The sequence below is a fragment of the Callorhinchus milii genome, unplaced genomic scaffold (genome assembly GCF_018977255.1).
Source record: "Callorhinchus milii isolate IMCB2004 unplaced genomic scaffold, IMCB_Cmil_1.0 Scaffold16, whole genome shotgun sequence".
Taxonomy (NCBI): domain Eukaryota; kingdom Metazoa; phylum Chordata; class Chondrichthyes; order Chimaeriformes; family Callorhinchidae; genus Callorhinchus; species Callorhinchus milii.
In genome coordinates this window covers 11,605,859-11,625,269 of record NW_024704757.1, presented here as the reverse complement: position 1 = coordinate 11,625,269, position 19,411 = coordinate 11,605,859, and the positions used below count along the sequence as shown (strand labels likewise).

Below are 19,411 nucleotides of genomic sequence, written 5' to 3'. Positions count from 1 at the left end.
TTTCATAGTGATGTTTCATGATAGTTTCCAAGCACTGTTTTAGTCACCGGATAGTTTCCCTGGTCTGTACAGCTTTCAAAAATGATAGTAGTGGAAAACCTTTAGTTGTTACACACACAGTGTAGGGTTTAAACTGCTCACAAGAGCTCATAAAAGTATTACATTCAGCTAGCCAGAATGTTGTATTTCAAACGCTGATCAAATTATGGTTGCGTGATTTGCTTTGTATAGCTGTTACTAAAGCAAAAATTGCAATAAACTGACACAAAAAACGACATGTAAAAAGAAAAGGTTAAGAAAAGGAATTGCTCAATTTGTTGAGCTTGTTGCATTCAGCCCACAGTCCAGCTTCTCTGAGGTACCTTCATCTTGATTCTGTTAAACAGTCTGGGTTGAAATCTGTCTCGAATCAGTTTTTATACAGATAGATCGAGAGGGTAATTGCACCTTCCACCATCCCCCTTTAGGGTGGAGTAATTTTGAACATTTTTTTAGAGGGCTATCCATTTCACGTTTGCACAGTTCAGTGAGCTGGATGTTTCCCATAATACTATCAGAAAACGTTCCTTGACAGTTAATCTTTGGCTGCTGCCAAATTCATCCCCATTGAAACAGTACTTTATGTTGAATGATAGCTAGTAACCAAAAGCCTGTCAAAAACTTTGAATATGTAGTCATATAGTTACCAGTGTACTGTATTGTGGAGCCTCAAAGCAGTATGGTTATTTAAATGATATTAGTAGGTTTGGGGATCATCACCATTTAAATTATAGGATATCGTAAATTTGCCACAGGCATGCATGATGAATGACCCTGTAATGCTAACTGCTGTCAAGAGACACGGAGCAGAAGATACTGTATATTTATGCTCCCTGAAGTTAAAATCCTCCTCAGTGAGTAGGCTAATTAATAGTAGTATGCATAAAATAACATTGTACTTTACATTCTATGCCTTTAGGTATCTATCACTGTGTCTGTCTGTCGATGTCTGTATGGATTTATATCTATCTATTTATATCACTAGCTATATCTCTATCTATAAATCGCTATAGATTTCCATTAATATTTAAACTAATTTTAAAGCAATCTAATATGACAATTACAATCAATTGAACTACAGATATTTTCGTGTTGGGATTTGGGATAGGTACAAGTTAAAGTCAATACGTTAACAGGAATGTTTGTAAATAATCATTGCTTTCTTCATAAGCACCAACAATTTACAGCAAGTAGGTAGGTGGTAACTCAGGATAAAAATAAGCTAGAAATAATGATTCCTTCAGTAGATTAAAACTTAGCACCTTGATTGGATTTTACAATGAATTACATATATTAACAGTTCTTGGAATTACAGAGCAAACAGAGTTCATGCCCATGTCCTTTTGCAACCTTTACGTAAAGTGAAAGAATAATAGCCTTGTGCAAAAGATTGTTGCCAAGAAAGCATTAAGCAGGTGCCATAGTGAAATGGAAAGTATGTGTACTGCATAAATAAATAATACCTCTGAGCATTAACTACATGGAGACTTTCTCTTCATACATTTAGTACATCTCCAGTCACATTCATTCTCAACTGATCGGTGCTGCCCTATTTTATTGCATTCCATAGGTACTTGAACAAAACAGATGAATTACAGTAATTAAAAGAAGCTCATATTTTAATTGCCATTGCTAATGAGACGTCACTAAGTAGTAGTTCATTGTATTTGTCCAATACAAGGTCTATGCTGTTAATTGGTCTATAAGGTAAACTACTTAAAATTTACAAAATATACAAAATTAAAAAAAGCGTTTTGTAAACATTCTGTAAAACCTCTGATTCCATTACAGCTATTATTTTGAATAATTTATTTACAGATTCTAACCATTGCAAAAATAAACCCCCCCCTCTCCCATCTCTTCTCTCTTCACTCCAGCTGGGCTCCCAGTCAGCTGTGTGAAGTGCTTTGAGACATTCTTCCAATGTGAACTGTATCAAATTAAAAGATTATTATTACGTAACTAAATTGTACTTAAATTTTAGTGAGCTTCAGTTTCTCAGTACTGCGTGCCGGGATATTCACAAGAGTACGTTAAGATCCTTTGTAGAACGTTACCAGGGAATAATTTGCAATAGATTAAAAGTATCATAGTGTCTCACCACATTTATTTAAATAGATTTATAAAATATAAGCTCATAATTTTACATGCTGGATACCAGCACTTTTCAGAAAAAGATGGTTAAATGAGTTTCCTCTTATTGATGACAAAGTATACTAGAATAAGCCTGCCATATTTGGATTTTCATTAATCAAGCATTTTTAATGAAAAAGGTGCCCCAGAAACTTGGGTGGCTAATTTCATTATTGTCATAGAACTCAATAAAAACATGCAGTTCAGTCCATTTAAATCAAATGGATATTTTCTCAGTGGTTAGAGCACTCGCCTCGCAAGCGAGAGACCTGGGTTCGATTCCCGGCAGGGCAAACCCATGGGCAAGTTTCCTTACTCCACACGCCTGATAATAATCCCTCAAGAAAAAATAAATAGATAATAAATTAGTCACTTCAATCCTCGACTTGTTTGTGGGACGCTGCTGGGTGCAATTGGCTGCCGCGTTTCGCCCACAATATTTACAGAATATACTGTAAATTCACTTTACAGTATATTCTGTGAAGTGCTTTGAGAAGTCTAGAAGACGTGAAAAGCGCTATATCAAATGCCATGATTATTATATTTTTTTTTTCAGAACCAAAGCTGGTTGAATTGCTCGGTATCAGATACCCTGGCTTTGATTTGTGAGGGTTGCAACACTTGTGGAAATATTGGCTATTCTTATGTAGAGCATTGAATTCCTTCCTTTCTTGCTCTACACTTAGGGGCGATGTTCATGCACTTAAACCTCAGGCAGATTTAATTGTTTGCCCTTTTTGTTATCTTTACCTTTTGTTTATTTTTTATCTTTTGGTCTTTTATTTCATTGCATATCTTTAACTCTCGCTTACCCCTTTAACTATTTTCTTTTTGGTTTACTTATCACTCCCATCGCCTGCTTCATTCGAATGTTCCACCAACCTGCCCACCCATCTGGGCTGCAAGATTGTACCAAAAATTGCAATTCTATTGAACTGCAGATATGTTGATCAGCGATTTAATATTCATGCTGGTGTTTCACTTCCAATTTGATAACAGTCAAACTGTAAATGTGTTTAATAAGATTCAGCAGTGAACAGCAATTTTAAGAGGATTTGAAAAGATTGGTTTCACAAGATCTGGCCAGCAACTAACTACTTATTTGAATGAATCTTCTTAATTCATCAATACAGACCTCATTTTCTGCAGTAACTGGAATATTCTTTTAATATCAGATGGCAGACATTCTGTTTTTTATTTCATAAATTATCACAGTAAACTACAGACCTCCAATTCTAGGTTATTTTTTTTAAATGGAATTTAATTAAAATAGTTATGGAACAGTTCTACAGTACATGGGAAAGATGTATTTATGAAGTAGAAGTAATTGGTTCATTAGGTAGCAGTGATCATAACTCAATAGCACTTGATTTGACTTGAGAAACGGCACAAGCAAGCAACCAAACTCCAGTTTCCATGTGAAAATGTGTATGAAGACTGAGCAAAATAGCATAGACTGAGAGGCATTATACAATGAGCTGACTTTTAATGGACATCCTTCAAAAATATTATGCAGAGCATGGTGAACAAATCGACACACAAGTGCAGGAGGGGCAAGTGAAACAAAATGCTCCAAATCAGATCAAAAGGAAAATAAACGGGGATTAAGAATCATTTGTTGAAGCTTGTAAAGACAAAGGAGAGTGTGACTATTGGATTGAATACAATATTGTACAGAAAGAGGTTAAAAAAGAGATTGTGGGCCAAGAGAGAATTGGAAAGGGACTCGTTAATAGATACAAACCATAATGCCTATGGTCATTAATTAAGTAGGAAATAAACTTTAGAAGCTGGAGAGCAAATGAGTGCCCACCTTGTAAAATTCTGTGAAAATTTCAACCCTGGTAATTTCTTACAGGAACTCTTGGAATCTGAAACATTTGAATGCTTAGATTCCTCTAAATGATGCCAGAGGTTCTGAAAAATAATTGCCTGGAGATTTGGGGGCTTTACCCAAGATTTTGCAAATGTCTTAATTTCTGTGTTAGCCTTAAGTTTTTCTGTTTTCTTCTGTATGTTTTTTTTAAAAAAGGTTCCATAAGCAAAACTCTCTCCTGATCTATTGCGCGCTCAAATGTTTTTTNGACTCATGATACACTGTAACTTTTATCTTTGATATAACTTGTGTGAAAAATTATTTTCTGCACGTTCATCACATTATGAAATGTGATTAGAAACACACATCAAACCCAAAAAGGACTTCATTCATGAGATTCTTGTTATTGTTGTTACCATTTTGTTGTGGACTTTGCTGCTGAAAAGCTGTGCATTCCTAAAAGGGTTAAACAACAACAAGAAAATTACATTTGTAAAGCACCTTTCACGTCGGGAGGACGTCCCAAGGCGCTGAACAGTCGGGGATCAGGACCCGAACACGGGGGAGGGGTGGGGTAGGGATGAGGGAAGGCAGAGAGGTGGGAGGGCGACCAAAGGCACAATCGAAAAGAAGTCTTGAGACCGGCCCGGCCCGGCCGGTTTCGGCAGCCTGAGGGGTGAGGCAGTGGCGGAGTCTGGCAATGTTGCGGAGATGGTGGTAGGCAGTGCCGGTCATGGCGCGGATGTCGGGGAGAAAGGACAGTTCAGGGTCAAACAAGACACCCAGGTTCCTGACTGGCTTAGTGAGGCTGAGTGTGGAGCCATGGAGGCTGATGCTGCCAGCGCCCGAGGTGCGGAGGCGCTGGCGCGAGCCAGTCAGGAGGGCCTTGGTCTTGCTGACGGTGAATTGGAGAAAGTTGTCCCTCGTCCAGGACTTGATGTTGGACAGGCAGTCGGTCAGGACGCCAGTAGTCCTGGAGTTCAGGGTGAAGGCAGAGAGATAGAGTTGGGTATCATCTGCGTACATGTGGATTGAATGGTCCACAGTGTCAAAGGTGGCGGAGAGGTTGATAGGGGGGGTCAGAAGCTCAGAGATGTATGAGGGGGCAAGGCTGTGGAGGGCCTTGAAAGTGAGAATGAGGGTTTTGAATTCTATCCTCTGAGGGATGGGGAGGCAGTGGAGCCGAGCGAGTGTGGGCGTGATGGGGTCACGGAGTCTGGTACAGGAGAGGACCTGAGCTGCAGAGTTCTGGATGACAAGCTGCAGCTGCAGACAAGCTGAACACTGGACTTGCTTTTCTATGTGAATGTATGTTAAACTGAGATTTTGTTTTAACATATCCCTCTCCTCTACTAAAAGTTAAATTATTTATCTTGGAGATCCTGTACGGCAATGCTTAGGATTAAAATGTTTAAATTATTAAACTCGATGAATACAACAGATGTAAGTAGTAAAAAATCCTTTGAGAATTGCTTTGTGGGTAGTGAACTGCTTTGTGAATACACGGTTGTTGATATCCATCTCACAGGTAATAAAATGTAGTTCAGCTTTTGTACCAAAGGGTTCTTGCTTGTGGAAATATCAGTGAACTTTTTTTCCTTGTCTTTCGAAATCCATTATTCTGGTAGTAATAATAATAATAATAATATAATATATATAATTATAATATAATTATTATATATATAATAATATAATATAATATATATATTATATAATTATAATATAATAATAATAATAATCATTGCATTCGATATAGCACCTTATCACATCTTCAAGACGCCTCAAAGCGCTTCACAAAATAGATTGTAAAGTGGATTGACTGATATTTTGTAGTCGAAACAAAATACCCGCTCAGTGATATTAACTAGTTTCAGAACTTGTTCATCAATTGTAATTTCAATCTGCTAGTCTACCTTCACTGGTCTGGACCCTGTCGCATATTTATTTTCCGTGCCTGGTTCAGTCCATAGCACTCCTGTCTCAGAGTCAGAAGATTATGGGTTCAAGCCCCACAATAGAACTCGCAGTCTAGACTGAAACTCCAGTACAGTGCTGGAACTGGAGTGATGCGCTGTCGAAGGTGCCATCTCTTGGATGAGGCTATAAACCTCCTGACTGTTCAGGTGGATATTAAAAGACCCCATGATGAAAAGAGAAAGGACTTTTTCCCAGTGTCTTGGCCAACAATACCTCAGAGAAAATTGGTCATTCATTTAATAGTTGTTTGTGAGATATTGTGTGCAGATTGGCTGCCATATTTGCCTTTGAATCTGTGAATTTTTAGATTACAGAATTTCACAAAAATAACCCTTGATTCTATCTTTATACATTTGTTATTTTGTAATTTTTTTAAAAATGCTTTATCATATGTTTGGCTCTAAAGCTCTGTCTTGCATACAGTACCAGTTTAGGTATACAAAAGATGAGGTGTGGAAGTCCATTCAGATGGTCTAAGACATCTCTACTCTCACAAGAGCTTAACCACAGGGAATCTGGAACTGTCTACGTTTCTGCAAATCACACTTATAATCCCCAGCTCTTTGAGATATTTCTTTATCCCCCCGAGCATAGGTTACACTAAAAACGACTTTTCTTGGGATGGAGGATAAAATTAACTTTGATCAAAAATAATCCGTTTTCCTTCATATTTCTGGTGAAATGGCATGTAGAATCAGGCTTTGAGTTACTGGCTACTGGCTTTCACTTGTTTTCTCTCTCTCTCGTGTCCTCTTTTTATGTGTATGGGAAGGATGACAATGCTCACCACTCCTCTTCTCTAATGAGAATCACCCGTGTTCCCACAGACACTGAAGGTTGGCAGTACTCTACATTCTGACTCTGAGTGCTTTTGCTCTCTTCTGTTGGGAAGGCTGTTTGTGCCAATATCCCCTCTGTTTCTAGGATGTAAACAAACATCCATTTATTTTGGTTACCCTTTTTTTCTCTCAGCTTTTGTAGTATGTTCACTCATGTGTTTGGACCAGATTTTATTTTAGGAATGCAAATGTACTTTACTAATAATCACCTTGGATTTGATACAGTGTCACATCAGGTTGAAACGTCTCAAAGAGCTTCACCGGATTTACTGTTAAGTGTAGGGCCTGTATATTTGTAGCCAAACATGGCAGCCGCCAAATTACGCACAACATATGAAGTGAATGATGATTTTTTACTTCAAGTGGGCAATGTGGGGGAGAATAAACTGAGGGTGAAGAGTGAAAATAGTTGTGTGAAGATGCACTATTTTTTATAAAAGATGCTGTACAATGCAGTCTTCTTCCCAACTGGGAAACAAACCCACTATTGAACCAGCTGCAGGACTGAGTACCAAATGTGTTTATTGTATGGGTTTCATTTTGCAGCAAACCGATTTAAAGCAGAACAATTATCTCTGTGTGAATATAACATAAGTGTCTTTTTAAATAATAACTTCTTGCTGAAGTAGCTGCCCTCCTTCATAGTGTTTAAAATATTTGACTACCACTTAGTTTTGTATAATCTTGTTTGGATCACTCTTCTGCACAGCTGTAGTGGAATAATTTGAAAATTGAATGTTTTTTTATTAATTTCTAAATAGCGTATTGTGGTTAGCCAGTGGGGCGGTTTAGGAACGTAAGCAGCTGAGCTTTTTGTTCCCAACTAGAATGTAATGGTGTTGTTGGCTTCCCCAGCTCAGCAGGGAACAGTACTATGCTTTCAGCCCAGCTCACAGCAGTGGCTGTGACTGGCTTAGTAGGAATGCTGTTTGCACAGCGTGATTTGGAAACATGTCCCACTGGAACCCTGCTGCTGAGACCCTCTTAAGGGAATGGCTTTGCCAGCACTTTGATTCGCACCCAGTCCCACAAACAATTCAAAAGCAGTGGGTGGGTATTGGTTCTGGCCCGGCTTCTCTCTTAAAAATTCCTGGACGGTTCAATGGATGGCCCCAAAACATTCAAGGGACCATTTCTTAGTGTTGTTCAACCCAGTGGCTAGATTGGCTCTCTAACTGATGCAGCTAATAACCGGATTTGCCATTCGCTTATTCCATTAGTTAGTCGTGCATTCACATAATTCCAAAATTACGTTTTTTTAAAACGTTCTTAGCCAATATAATGAGGAGGAGTGAGAAGTATAAATCAGCCTTCCTGATTCATGTTGATCTAATGATAAGTGAAAATGTTTTACATCCAGCTCTCTAAATGGAGCATCAAAAGAGCATTTAATAATTTGGTTTAAGATATCTTCAATAGAAGTGGTGCTTCCATTGTAAGTATACTTCTCCCCCCCCCCCTCAAACATCCTCGTAGTTCAATCACTATTTTTTAACTCCTCTCAAAAAAAATGATCCTCCTACAAGCGAATGGGCTCAGATGATTCAATCCCAGTTGAGATCATATTTCTTACTTGTCCACCTTGAAGCCAAAGGTTATAGGACTGTTTTAATTCTGGGAGCTTGTCAATGTGATGACAAATTAAAAAATATTTTTTCATCTGGGATTCAGAAGGACATAAAATAGTTTGTTGATTTAACAAAATAAGAAAATAACAAATAGTTATAGAGATCACAAATAAGAACCCAGACTAACAAAATAACTCACCACAAGATGATTGTTAGACTTCATTTCCCTCAGGAGACAGATGATTCACACAGCAACAACTAATAAACAGTTACAGAACTCATGTGTTCACTTTGCTAATTCACCTTAGAGACCTCTTGTTTCCACACAGTAATTTTACATTCTTCTGAGCATCATTTGTATGCCATCATGTTAAAAAAAACTCTACACATATGTAGAAATGAGTAATCTCACCACACAACTGAATTCTTTCAGCTATTATTATCTTGTGCAACACTTTACAATAGAAAACGCTCTCTATTTCTTGCCTACTTAAAATAATTTCTACTTAAAATCTAATTCTCCTCTCTCTGCATACAGTAGCATGATTTAGTCTATGAATGCCCGTCTTATTTCTGCTTCACGGTGTCCCCTGCAGTTTGATTTAAAATAGACTTTTTCCTGAGCTGGACTTGCTAGTCGTGCATCTTGAAAACAAGAATCTGTAGAACTTTAGTAGGAATTTGGGGGTTTGGAGCATCGAATGTATATGCCCTGGGAATGTTTGATGCTGACAATAGGTAGGGAAAAGATCCCATTTCCTCAAATCCCTCAGTTTCATGAGTATAAAATCACCAAAACAAACAGGAATTCACTGCATATTTAAAATGTTTGTGCTGCAGTCAGCAGACTCATAGAATGTCATAAAATGTCAGATCTCACAGTAATTGAGGTAGATTTCCACCTGCAGTTACTCACAGAATAAATCCTCAATCTAAATTGTCCACGAGGGATACTGATTAGACAGTGTGTAAGGAAGATCAAATCAACCAGTCAATTATCCTATAGCTTTGAATCATTATAATCCTTACATTTGATGTAGCTCCCTATCACTTCGAAATGTCTCAAAATGCTTCATATTAATTACTGATAAGTTCAGTGACTATGTATTTGTAGGCAACTAATTTATGCACAGCAATGTCCCACAAACAGCCATGACATGAAAGACTGTTTTTATTTAGCGTAATGAGTTCTTTGACATCCATTTGAATACTTGAAACATCTAAACATATGCAGTGATGACTACAGTTTTATTAATGAGAAGTACGATTTTTTGTTTCTGAGCAGCTTCTGAGGTGGGTGAAATAATAAAGATATTGATGTGTTTTCTCCTTTGTGTTCTGCCTGTAAACACTGATCTAAATTGGATTAGGGCTAAGATGTAAATTTGCTTTGTTTGCTTGAAGTTGAGTTTGAAGTACAGAAAGCAAAGATGTCTATAAACCTGACAATGTGAAAGCAGCTACAGTGTAGAGTCTGTTGAAGACTCTGCAGAATGAAGCTTCATTATAAAATAGTAATAATCCTTGCATTTGATATAGCAAATGCCAGGAGGATGTCTCAAAGTGCTTCACAGGATATACTGTGAAATGTAGTGACTATTTGTTTTGTGGACAAATGTGGTTACCAAATTGCACACAGCTGTACAGTGAGTAACCAGTTTTATTTTGGGGGATTGTTGGCCAAACACCAGGAGAAAGAAACTCCCTTCTCTTTTTGAATAGTGTCATGGGATCTTTAACATCCATTTGAACAGACACAGACAGGTTTAACATCTCATCCGAAGAACGTCACCTCCAACAATGTAACACCACCCCAGCAATGCTTGGAGCATCAGATTAGACTATGTGAGTTCCAAGATCTAACTTGGGGCTTGAACCCACAACCTTCTACCTACTAGCCAACTCAGAGTGAGAGTGCAACCAACCAAGCCACTGACACACATAGCTAATATAGATAATAAATGCAAAATGTGATGCAAATAAATAGTAGCTTATGAAAGTGAATTCTGTAATAGTTCTGCTTGCACGTTCTCAGGACTATCCAAATGGATTAAGAACTTTCCCTTCCTGAAAATTTGCGGCAGCTAACTGTTCTAAAGTGTTCAAGATATAATTGTAATCCACCTTCAACAGGTAATTCGCCACTGTGTGTCCTGGATACATGTCTAAATGCAAGTAATAACTCTGAGCAAGGAGAGGACAAATTGTGATGATTGCAGAGCTGTGTTTCTTGGGAATTTCCAGTTTAGACCTGCTTTTGTTTTAAAATTGGCAGTTACATAATTAAATCCTGTGTTTATGCCCATATTAGGAAAAGCAATCCATCAATGTCACTTGTTTATTTTCTATATCAAATACACCAGGGTGATTGCTGCATATGATTTCAGATTCCATTGTGCTTTTGTTAGGCTGACTGATCAAATTGACACAATTGGTGCATCATTAGTAGGAATGGATTGCTGCTTAAATCTTCCAGCTGCAGCTTCCCTGATGCTGGTCCCCACGTATACTATCCCACTACTGGAATAAAAGCTTTGTAAAGCGAAGAACTGGTGTTGATATAAGAGTCTTTGCATTAGGACTGCAGTGCTTTCACATTGGGCTGTGCTTGTGATAAACGCAGGATGCAATAGCATTGATAGGTAACAGGTTTATACCCAGAGCCCTCCTGATGGCTAGTGGGTAGAAGCACTGCATGATGCAATCCTCAATTGCACAAGACAGGAAGACCTCAAGTCTGAACTCGAACCTGCATTCGATTCTCAGTTGGGCTTCAGTACAACAGGTAATTAGCTTCCCTGAATTAGTTTGCGTCTCTGGGATAAAGAGAAAAATATATCATTAGTTTCCACTCCTGATCTCTAGCCAGTTGCCTCCCAATGCAAAGTTTACACATATGAACATCTGGTAGAGATACGACTAGGCTCAGCTGTGGTACCATCCATCGCTGAATATTCTAATGACACTCGATGGGGTCTAATTCGTGCAGTTTGCTGATGCTGCGAGTGTTTTATTCAGCACTCCTTTTGGGATTTTCCATTATAAGTGTGAATCATACTGTCCACGTTAGAGTCAGCTGCCCAAGCTCCCACATGAAGAATAAAGTTCAGTTTAGGATTGCATCATGCAGTGCACACAACTTTCACAAAAAGAAAGTTACTGGTGCATCAAAATGTACTTGCTGCAGTGATCAGAAGAATCTTCTGATGTGTTTAGTGCCTGACTACTGAAGTGCATAGATATTTGTCCCACTTGAATGATGCATTTGGCACAATTGTTCTTGTGGAGCTGTGGGTGGCTCCAAATTGCCCTGTGAATCTTTTGATATCGAATGGACACTGTTTGAATGGTCCTGCATGCCTGCCATTGAATACAATAGTTCATTTAAATTCAAATTTTGCTTTGTCAGTCTATGAATAATTGACCTTTCCGGAATAGGATATTCAGCAGGGCCAACTTTTCTCAAACTGGAATGGTTAAAAAATAATTGAAAACAAATAACAGTAAGACAGGCTTGACACTAAAAATGATCCCAGATAATTAATAAATAGGAAAAAGAATTGGAAGTACAAACAGGAGGCTGTGGGTGAAGGGGTGACTGAGGGTACCTGCTTTGTAGTAGACAGCTGCAGCATAACTTAACTTTATCTTTTGATAAGGCAAACAAGTAATATATTCATAACATTTTCAGAAATTATTCTATAATCTCTCTTCAGTTGATTGAAATTGCTAATACATTGTAAAATTGGAAACTGGTATTTAAATATCAGTTTATACTGCATTATAATTTTAGTTTTTTAATATTAAAGGAAGTGTCTTATTATTTATGAATTTCCATCAATTCTTTTTTCTGGTCACCAGTTTTTCTTTATTCTCCAGGCTCTTAAAAACTTCTTAAACTTTTTCATTCTTCTGGGGCAGTAGGTGCTCATACCAGCAGAATGCTTCAGGTGCTGACTGGCTGACCTCCTGCATATTGTGTGCATGCTTGCGATATGTAAAACGTACCATTATTGTCGCTTCCTTCATGCTGCACCTGTACACTGTGCACAGAAAATACCGCTGGTCTCACTTTTGGAACTAAGTGATATGAATAGTCATCTGATGACCCCGGAAGGACTGACCAAGGGCCATTTTTTAACACTTCCATATAACACAGGATCTGAGTTTGCAGTCCAAACTACTAATGAAAATCTCACCTAAAGTTTATTTTAGTGCAGGAAGTGGCCGGCATGCATCAAACCATTTTACGGGTTAAACGCGGATCCATCCACATGTGCAATTCAACCTCGGGAACCTTGAATTGTTTCCCAGGAAGTAACGTTCTTTTCTTTGTCTTTTACAGTGATATTCAGCCAACTGGAGATACTGCGAGTAAAACCAGGCCAAGGGTTGCTTCCAAGTTTTCCAGACTGAGCAGGACTCACAACAGGGAGACACGGAATCCCGAGCCTCAGAGCGGCGACTTATGACCTGTGAACTGAAAGGGGATCCAACCTTTCTTCCCAGCCGCTTTTTCATATATCAATCTAACTTGTTGTTAGCTGAGATAAATCAAGGAAGATGGAGCAGCGGTAATATATCATGGGATATGACCTGGAGGGCTGTGCCTGTGTGTCTTACATGATATCGGTGATTTGAAATGAATTATCACTTTGAGGAATCATGCTAAAAACTAGGAGTCCCTATAACTAGCAAGATTTACAGTTTGTTCACTACATTACACACTTTAAAGTTTGTTAGATGTTACCTGACCTGCTGAGTGTTCCCAGCTTTTTTGTTTCAGATTTTCAGCATCTACAGTATTTTGCATTTTGTTTAAAGTTTGTTTATTGCTTTTTGCCACAAATTCCTAAAGCCTTTTTCTCACTCATCGGAATCATGTTACCAGTTTTGCAGTATTTCCTTTTTGAGCATTATCAAGATTTACTCTTAGCTACAATTAATATGGTGAATGGGGAAGAAAGAGGTTTCCTATACAGAGAAGGAAAAATCATTGAACACCTGCAGGCTAGTTCACACCATTCAACACAAGAGACTTGTTAAGCAACCATTAAACAAAAGGAACTGCTGATAAAATATGACTGCATGATACTATAATTAGAAAACAGAAATAGCTGCTCCTAGTTCTCTTGAAAAATAGTAAAATAGCCCCCTTTAAAATAGTACATAGGCCCCACTGGTATGAGTTGCATGTGACCTTTACACTGAGATGCCAAGCAGCCAACGATTACTTGCATTAGTGAATGAGTTACAGCTGCAAATCTGTGAAAGTATGACGTATGCACCTGAGCATAAGGAATATATTAATACTTGTCAATATAATGGCATCTAAGATATTTAGGAAGACGATTAAGTACTTTCCATATTCAGATCTAATATTTGCTTACTTATTATGGAAGGTTTCAGGTGTCAGCTTGGCTTAGCTGGTAGCGTTCTTGCCTCAGAAGGTTGTGGGTTCAATTCCCACGTCAAGTCTAAACTCAAGGTCTAGGCTGGCACTCCCAAGTGCAGTGCTGGGAATATGCTGCATTCTCTGAGGTTCCGTTCATCGGATGAGTCATTAAATCAAGGTCCCATCCATCTATTCGGGTGGATGTTAAAGAGCCCATGGCACTACTCAGAAAGAAGGGTGTGGGTGTCCTGGCCAACAAATCCCTGAATCAAATTAGTCATTTACTTTTTGGCCTTTTGTGAAACATTGCTGTGCACAAATTTACTTCAAAAATACGCAATCACCACACTACAGAAAATCCTGTAAAATGCTTGGAGATGTTTCGACAACATGCTAAGGTGCTATATCAAATGCAAGGATTATTATTATTAAGGAATAAAATCCATTTTCTGCAATCAGCCTATAAAATAAAATCGACTCGTATCGTTGAAATTGAAAATGTAATCGCATTAATGACTGTTTTGCCTGAAGTACTGATAGAAAAATAATTGAATGTCATTGGTTGAGTCTGATAATGATATCAAACTGTGAGATCCACGCTCCTTGTATCATTTACAGTTTTATATTCTTGATTCTGGATTCTTGTAAATTAAAGTATATAACGTTTTTAATAACCACCTCTTGATAAAAAAATGCTGGACCATGAAGAAATTTAATCATAACTATGAATGTAAACATTTGAACAAACCCAATATTCCTTGATTATGGTGATAGTTTGAAAGCCTTTTGGGGATATTTCAAACACTGAAATGCATGAAATGAAAATTGAAAAGATGCTTCTCTTAAATTCACTCATGAGATGTTACACAAAATTTTCCTTAAGACAAATTTCTATCAATAGAAACCAAGGTATAATTCATCCCCATTGACATAACTGCAGAATAACTAACAGTACGGACTTGCATTGGAGCGTAATGAGGCTCTTGCTCCCTTTCTTTCCCTGTCTCTCTCTCCCAAATTCCTTTAAACCACCTCACTTCCTGGTGCATCAACTCTCCTTCCATTGGGGACGAAGCTTTGTGCTGTATCAATCTCACTGCTTACATTCTTATCTTATCTGTGCACTGCCATCCCGAAATCACTCCACCAAGTTGATGAGTGTTCTGCCTATCCTCTATTCTCTTCACTAAAATTGGACCATTTCTATTGAACTCCAATTGAAACACTCACCGCACATTTAAGTTTAAAAAAAAATACCAAACACAATGAGAGAAAATTGGGAGTGAGCCCGTACACTGGAACTAATCTTTTATTGATTAATTGCGTAGAAAGAATCTTAGCCATCGAGTAAACTGTACATGAAGCAAAAGGAAAGTGGTATTAAGCAGAGTGGTATTAGCTCCTCACCCCCCTCACGATTGACAGGTCTTGAATTTTAATTTGTATCCAATTCTGATCCGACAATGATTTAAAAATGCGTGGATGAAAGTATTAAATTATAACAGTTTCTGACGTGGTCAATCATAAGGTTAGTGAACACTTTATACAGTGCATTTTTGAAACGTATTTTAGTTAATGAGCAATACACTTGGTTCCGGCATTTCAGGGATTAAATTGTAGCAATGTGTTGAAAGCAACTTTACATTTATCCTCCAAGCTGTTGCACCTTGGGGGAAAAATCCCCAAAAGAAACATAAGAATAAATGTTGACATACATCTTAACTTATGCCTACTGCAAGCTCAGCTTTTTGTTGTATATTTAGTACTTCACAACTTCATAAAATGATTTTGTGTAAGTTGGCACAAAATTGCTTAATGTTCACAGAAGCAGTTTTTTTTTTGCCATTTTTGAATGAAACACTGTTAACATACTTCAGCTTCTCGTGAAACATCTCGTTTGCTTTTAGTGGCGTTTTTGTGTAAACTGGGACAAACCAATACAATCTGGTGCACAATCAGATCAGCATTGGACACAGATCACTGCCTGGAAAGGAAACGTTCAAAACAAGAATTTAAAACGCTTTAGTTTGCCTTTGCAATGCTATAGGCTATTCAAAGCTCTGAGTGTGGAATTCAGAAATGATGAGTGAATGTTCCTGAGTAAGGTGTGGGCTATTTTTATTCAGTGTTGAGTATCGTGATGGTTTCATCTTTGAAAATCAATGATATTAAATTGTTCACACAGAGCATTCCTTCAGTTATTCTTGTGATATATCAATAAGCAGACAACATTAACTACAAAATACAAAAAAGATGACAAAGTTAACTGTTTCTTTTGTTTAATCCAGAGCATAAATTGCGCAAGTATGTTACACTTGTGGCCACGGTGTGTGCTGTGTCTACAATGAAATTGTTAAGAGAATTTTAAATTGTATTAAATGTTTTATTGTAATATTCTTCTTAAACTGTACATTTAATGTGGCTATTTGTAAATGAAGAGACCTAACAGTACACAGCCCAGAGATGGACTTCAACGGAGCTAAAGTATTGCTACTATTCAGTGCAAAGCACCAGATGTGCCATTACTTTGGTCACAGTCCCATTTTGAGTCATTTAGAAGAATTGTTGATATTTAACCAGAAGTTTATCATTTGCTCTCTGCTTCCTATTGATAACGATATTTACAGTTACAGTGGATTTTTAGGCTTTTTTTTAAAAAAAGAGATGACACAAGGATTTGTTTTTGTCAGCCGAACCCCACCATCGCCAAACCAAGCTGAGATTTCCATGCATCCCACTTACACACGGCAATTCCAGAGAGATCCAGAGTTTTTGTATATTTAAAACATGAATATCGCAAAGTTTTGCATCTGATTGCTCAAGCTGATCACTTTACATTCGAGAAACTAATCGTGTCTTGTTCATTTGGGAATGGAGTCATGTTCATCTTCACAAATAAGCGCTACCTTTTGGGTTAATATGCGGTTTTATATCATCTCCTATTTGGTGCCTGCAATTTACATGTAAAAATGATTGATTTACACCACAGCAGGAAATTTAACTGCCACAGTCTAATGTTAAAAATACCATTGTTATTATTCTGTCATTTATGAGCACAATTTTAAGAATGTAATTTTGTTTGGAAGAATTAAATTCATTGAAGGTAAAAGGTGTAAACTTATCTGACTATGCAAGAAAACAAAATTGAAACAAACCTCGAGGAATATGTTTAATTTTCTCCTAAGTGCTCAGATATTCATTGGGGGATAGTTTTGAAGTGTGGAACATTTAATTAGTTTAAAAACTAATGTGTAGTGTTATCTAAGCCTGCATTTAATTTGTAATGCCAGTGAAGAGGCTGAGTATTTATTGCCAAAGGTCAGTGCCTTATAATTGAAATCTATGTTAGTGTTTTTCCTTAACCTTTAATAAGCTTATAGAAAAGTATTTGCACTGAAATATGAAGCTTTCTGCAGCAATCCAGATTATTTTCTGTCATTTTATGCCACATTTCACACTCAAATAAGCCTCTTAAATCATTTAAATATGAATTTGATCAGAATTTCCCCCATTTATCTTTAATGCTGTGTTAAAGACAGTGTTCAATTAATTCATTTGGCATTTTAATACTAATGAAAAAATATAATGCTGCAACTATTAATATGTTCTGAAGACATAAGTAGTAAATAAGCACACTATTGTGCAGGTGCCATGTGAAGATTTTCTCTCCATGTTGCATATCAAGCATAACGCTTTGAGAAGAAACTTAATTTCATTACTAAATAGAAAAGATACGTAAAAATGTTTGTCAAGGATAGATCATTGCATCTTTCAAGAGCTACACCCATTTCATGCTTTTACCTTGCCTTATAAGTGGTAAAATAATCAAAGGTGCTAGAATTTAAAAATACGAGATAGGAGAGACTTTCCAATGTGGTTCCTTATATATTTGACACCCTGTAAATAGGAGCAAAATTACTTTTATATAAGATATTGAGAAAAGGTGACATCAAATCATCCATTCATACAAATGATTGTAAATGAGTATAAATGTCTTTAAATTGGAGAAGTTTAACTGTGCTTCCCAGATATCAGGACTCCCATGTTTAATGGGATTGCAATTTGCAACGGAACTGGAGTTTGGGGGCTTATGGACTGAACCTTTTCTTTATAATAAAAAAGGAAACAACATATCTAAAGATTTTGAGTTAATAATTCACAGATAAGTACAGTCACTTCATGAAAGAGTAATATCTTGCTTTATTTATATTTTCATGCATAGTATAGTCAGTATGCATTTATCATTCCTAATCAGATGATATGTATTCTACAAAACCTGTTTACTAACCAAGCTTGCATAGTGAAACATTACCTTCTTTTCCTTTAAAACGAGAAAGAAAGAAAGCTTCAGTTTCTATTTTGGACCAAATTAATTTAAACTTGATTGAGCTGATCACACAGTATGAGCACATATTCTACCTTTAAATTTGGGGACCAAGGTTACAAACTGAGAACTCGATTTGCACAATTTAATGCAAGTGAAAATATTGGACACATTGGGCTTGCATATGCTTCACTTCAATAAAAAGTACCTTCCATTGGAGTTATTTAGTTATCTTCAAGCAATCATCACGTGTATTTTCAGGAAATTCATGTGACAATTTAAACAGATTAAATCCCCTCAATTTGATTAGTGTCTTTAACATTGTTTTCTTTCTAATCTTCATTCCTGTGATAATATATTTATTTTGCAGTATTATATTTGTTAGATTGATATGCACTGTGGCTGTGCAATAATATTGTAAACAAATTATCCGGGTATTAGGAAATCATCTTTCATTTGATCGAATGCAAGTAAACTATTTTCATTTGAAGTTTCAATTTGTGTTATTTACTTTGGTTCAGTGTCATTTGTATTTATGCTCCGTATTTTCTCCTCCCGATTCCTTTTAAAGAGTTGGGCCTTGTGAGAGATTTGGGGGGAAATGGTTAAGGCTCTCTCTCACAAGCCACTCGCCGCTGACAAAATATTTTAAGGGATTGTGTTGCATTCCCATGCATTATCTTGGTAATGTAATGCATTGCATAAGGCAGCATCATTTAAGGTGTCATATGCTAGTCACAATTCCATTAATGGTCTGCAGATCAACACATCAAAATGCCCTGGGACTGTTACTGTCGGGAATCTGTGAAGTAGCAATGCAAGACATGATGTGTTGCATTGAAGCACTTTTGGATGCGTGCTGGTAAAGGCTGCTCACACTGTGCCCACATCTGCCTGTGGTTTCAGTGTCTTGCAATCTGCAGCTGAGTGTGCTTTGAGTTGTGCTTCTACTGCGGTGCTTTGTGAATTGAACAAACCATTAAGTAGAACTCTGAGCTATAGACTGCAAAACAGGGAGATTCTGTTTATTAGCAGGTCAAGTGCCAAAATAAAGTACATACCTTTTCTTATTGAACATTTGACTGCGCATAGTTTAAAATTGCCAGGAACCTGGAAATCTTTAATACTGTTCATGAAAAGGAGGATTTTATTTTAATGCCTCCGTTGAATTAAAGCAAAGCCTAAAGAATGAATGGTCTCCATGGAAGTCATCTTTCAACCAAACATTTTGCTGATATTAACTTATTTTGTCTTAAATACAGGCTCCAAGATGAAGGCAGGTGTAATCTGTACTTAAACATTTACCGATTTGAAACATTA

General features: G+C 37.2%; 1 protein-coding gene across 1 annotated transcript in view; it reads left to right on the top strand.

The window, feature by feature from the left end:
• Positions 1 to 18,581, top strand: part of snx29 (sorting nexin 29) — a 135,306-nt gene extending 116,725 nt beyond the window's left edge. Inside the window, exon 21 of the mRNA XM_007893700.2 lies at positions 12,718 to 18,581. Within this exon, the coding sequence (XP_007891891.1) occupies positions 12,718 to 12,844 (127 nt within the window). The 3' untranslated portion in view covers positions 12,845 to 18,581. The remainder of the gene's footprint in view (positions 1 to 12,717) is intronic.
• Positions 18,582 to 19,411: the final 830 nt, after the last annotated feature.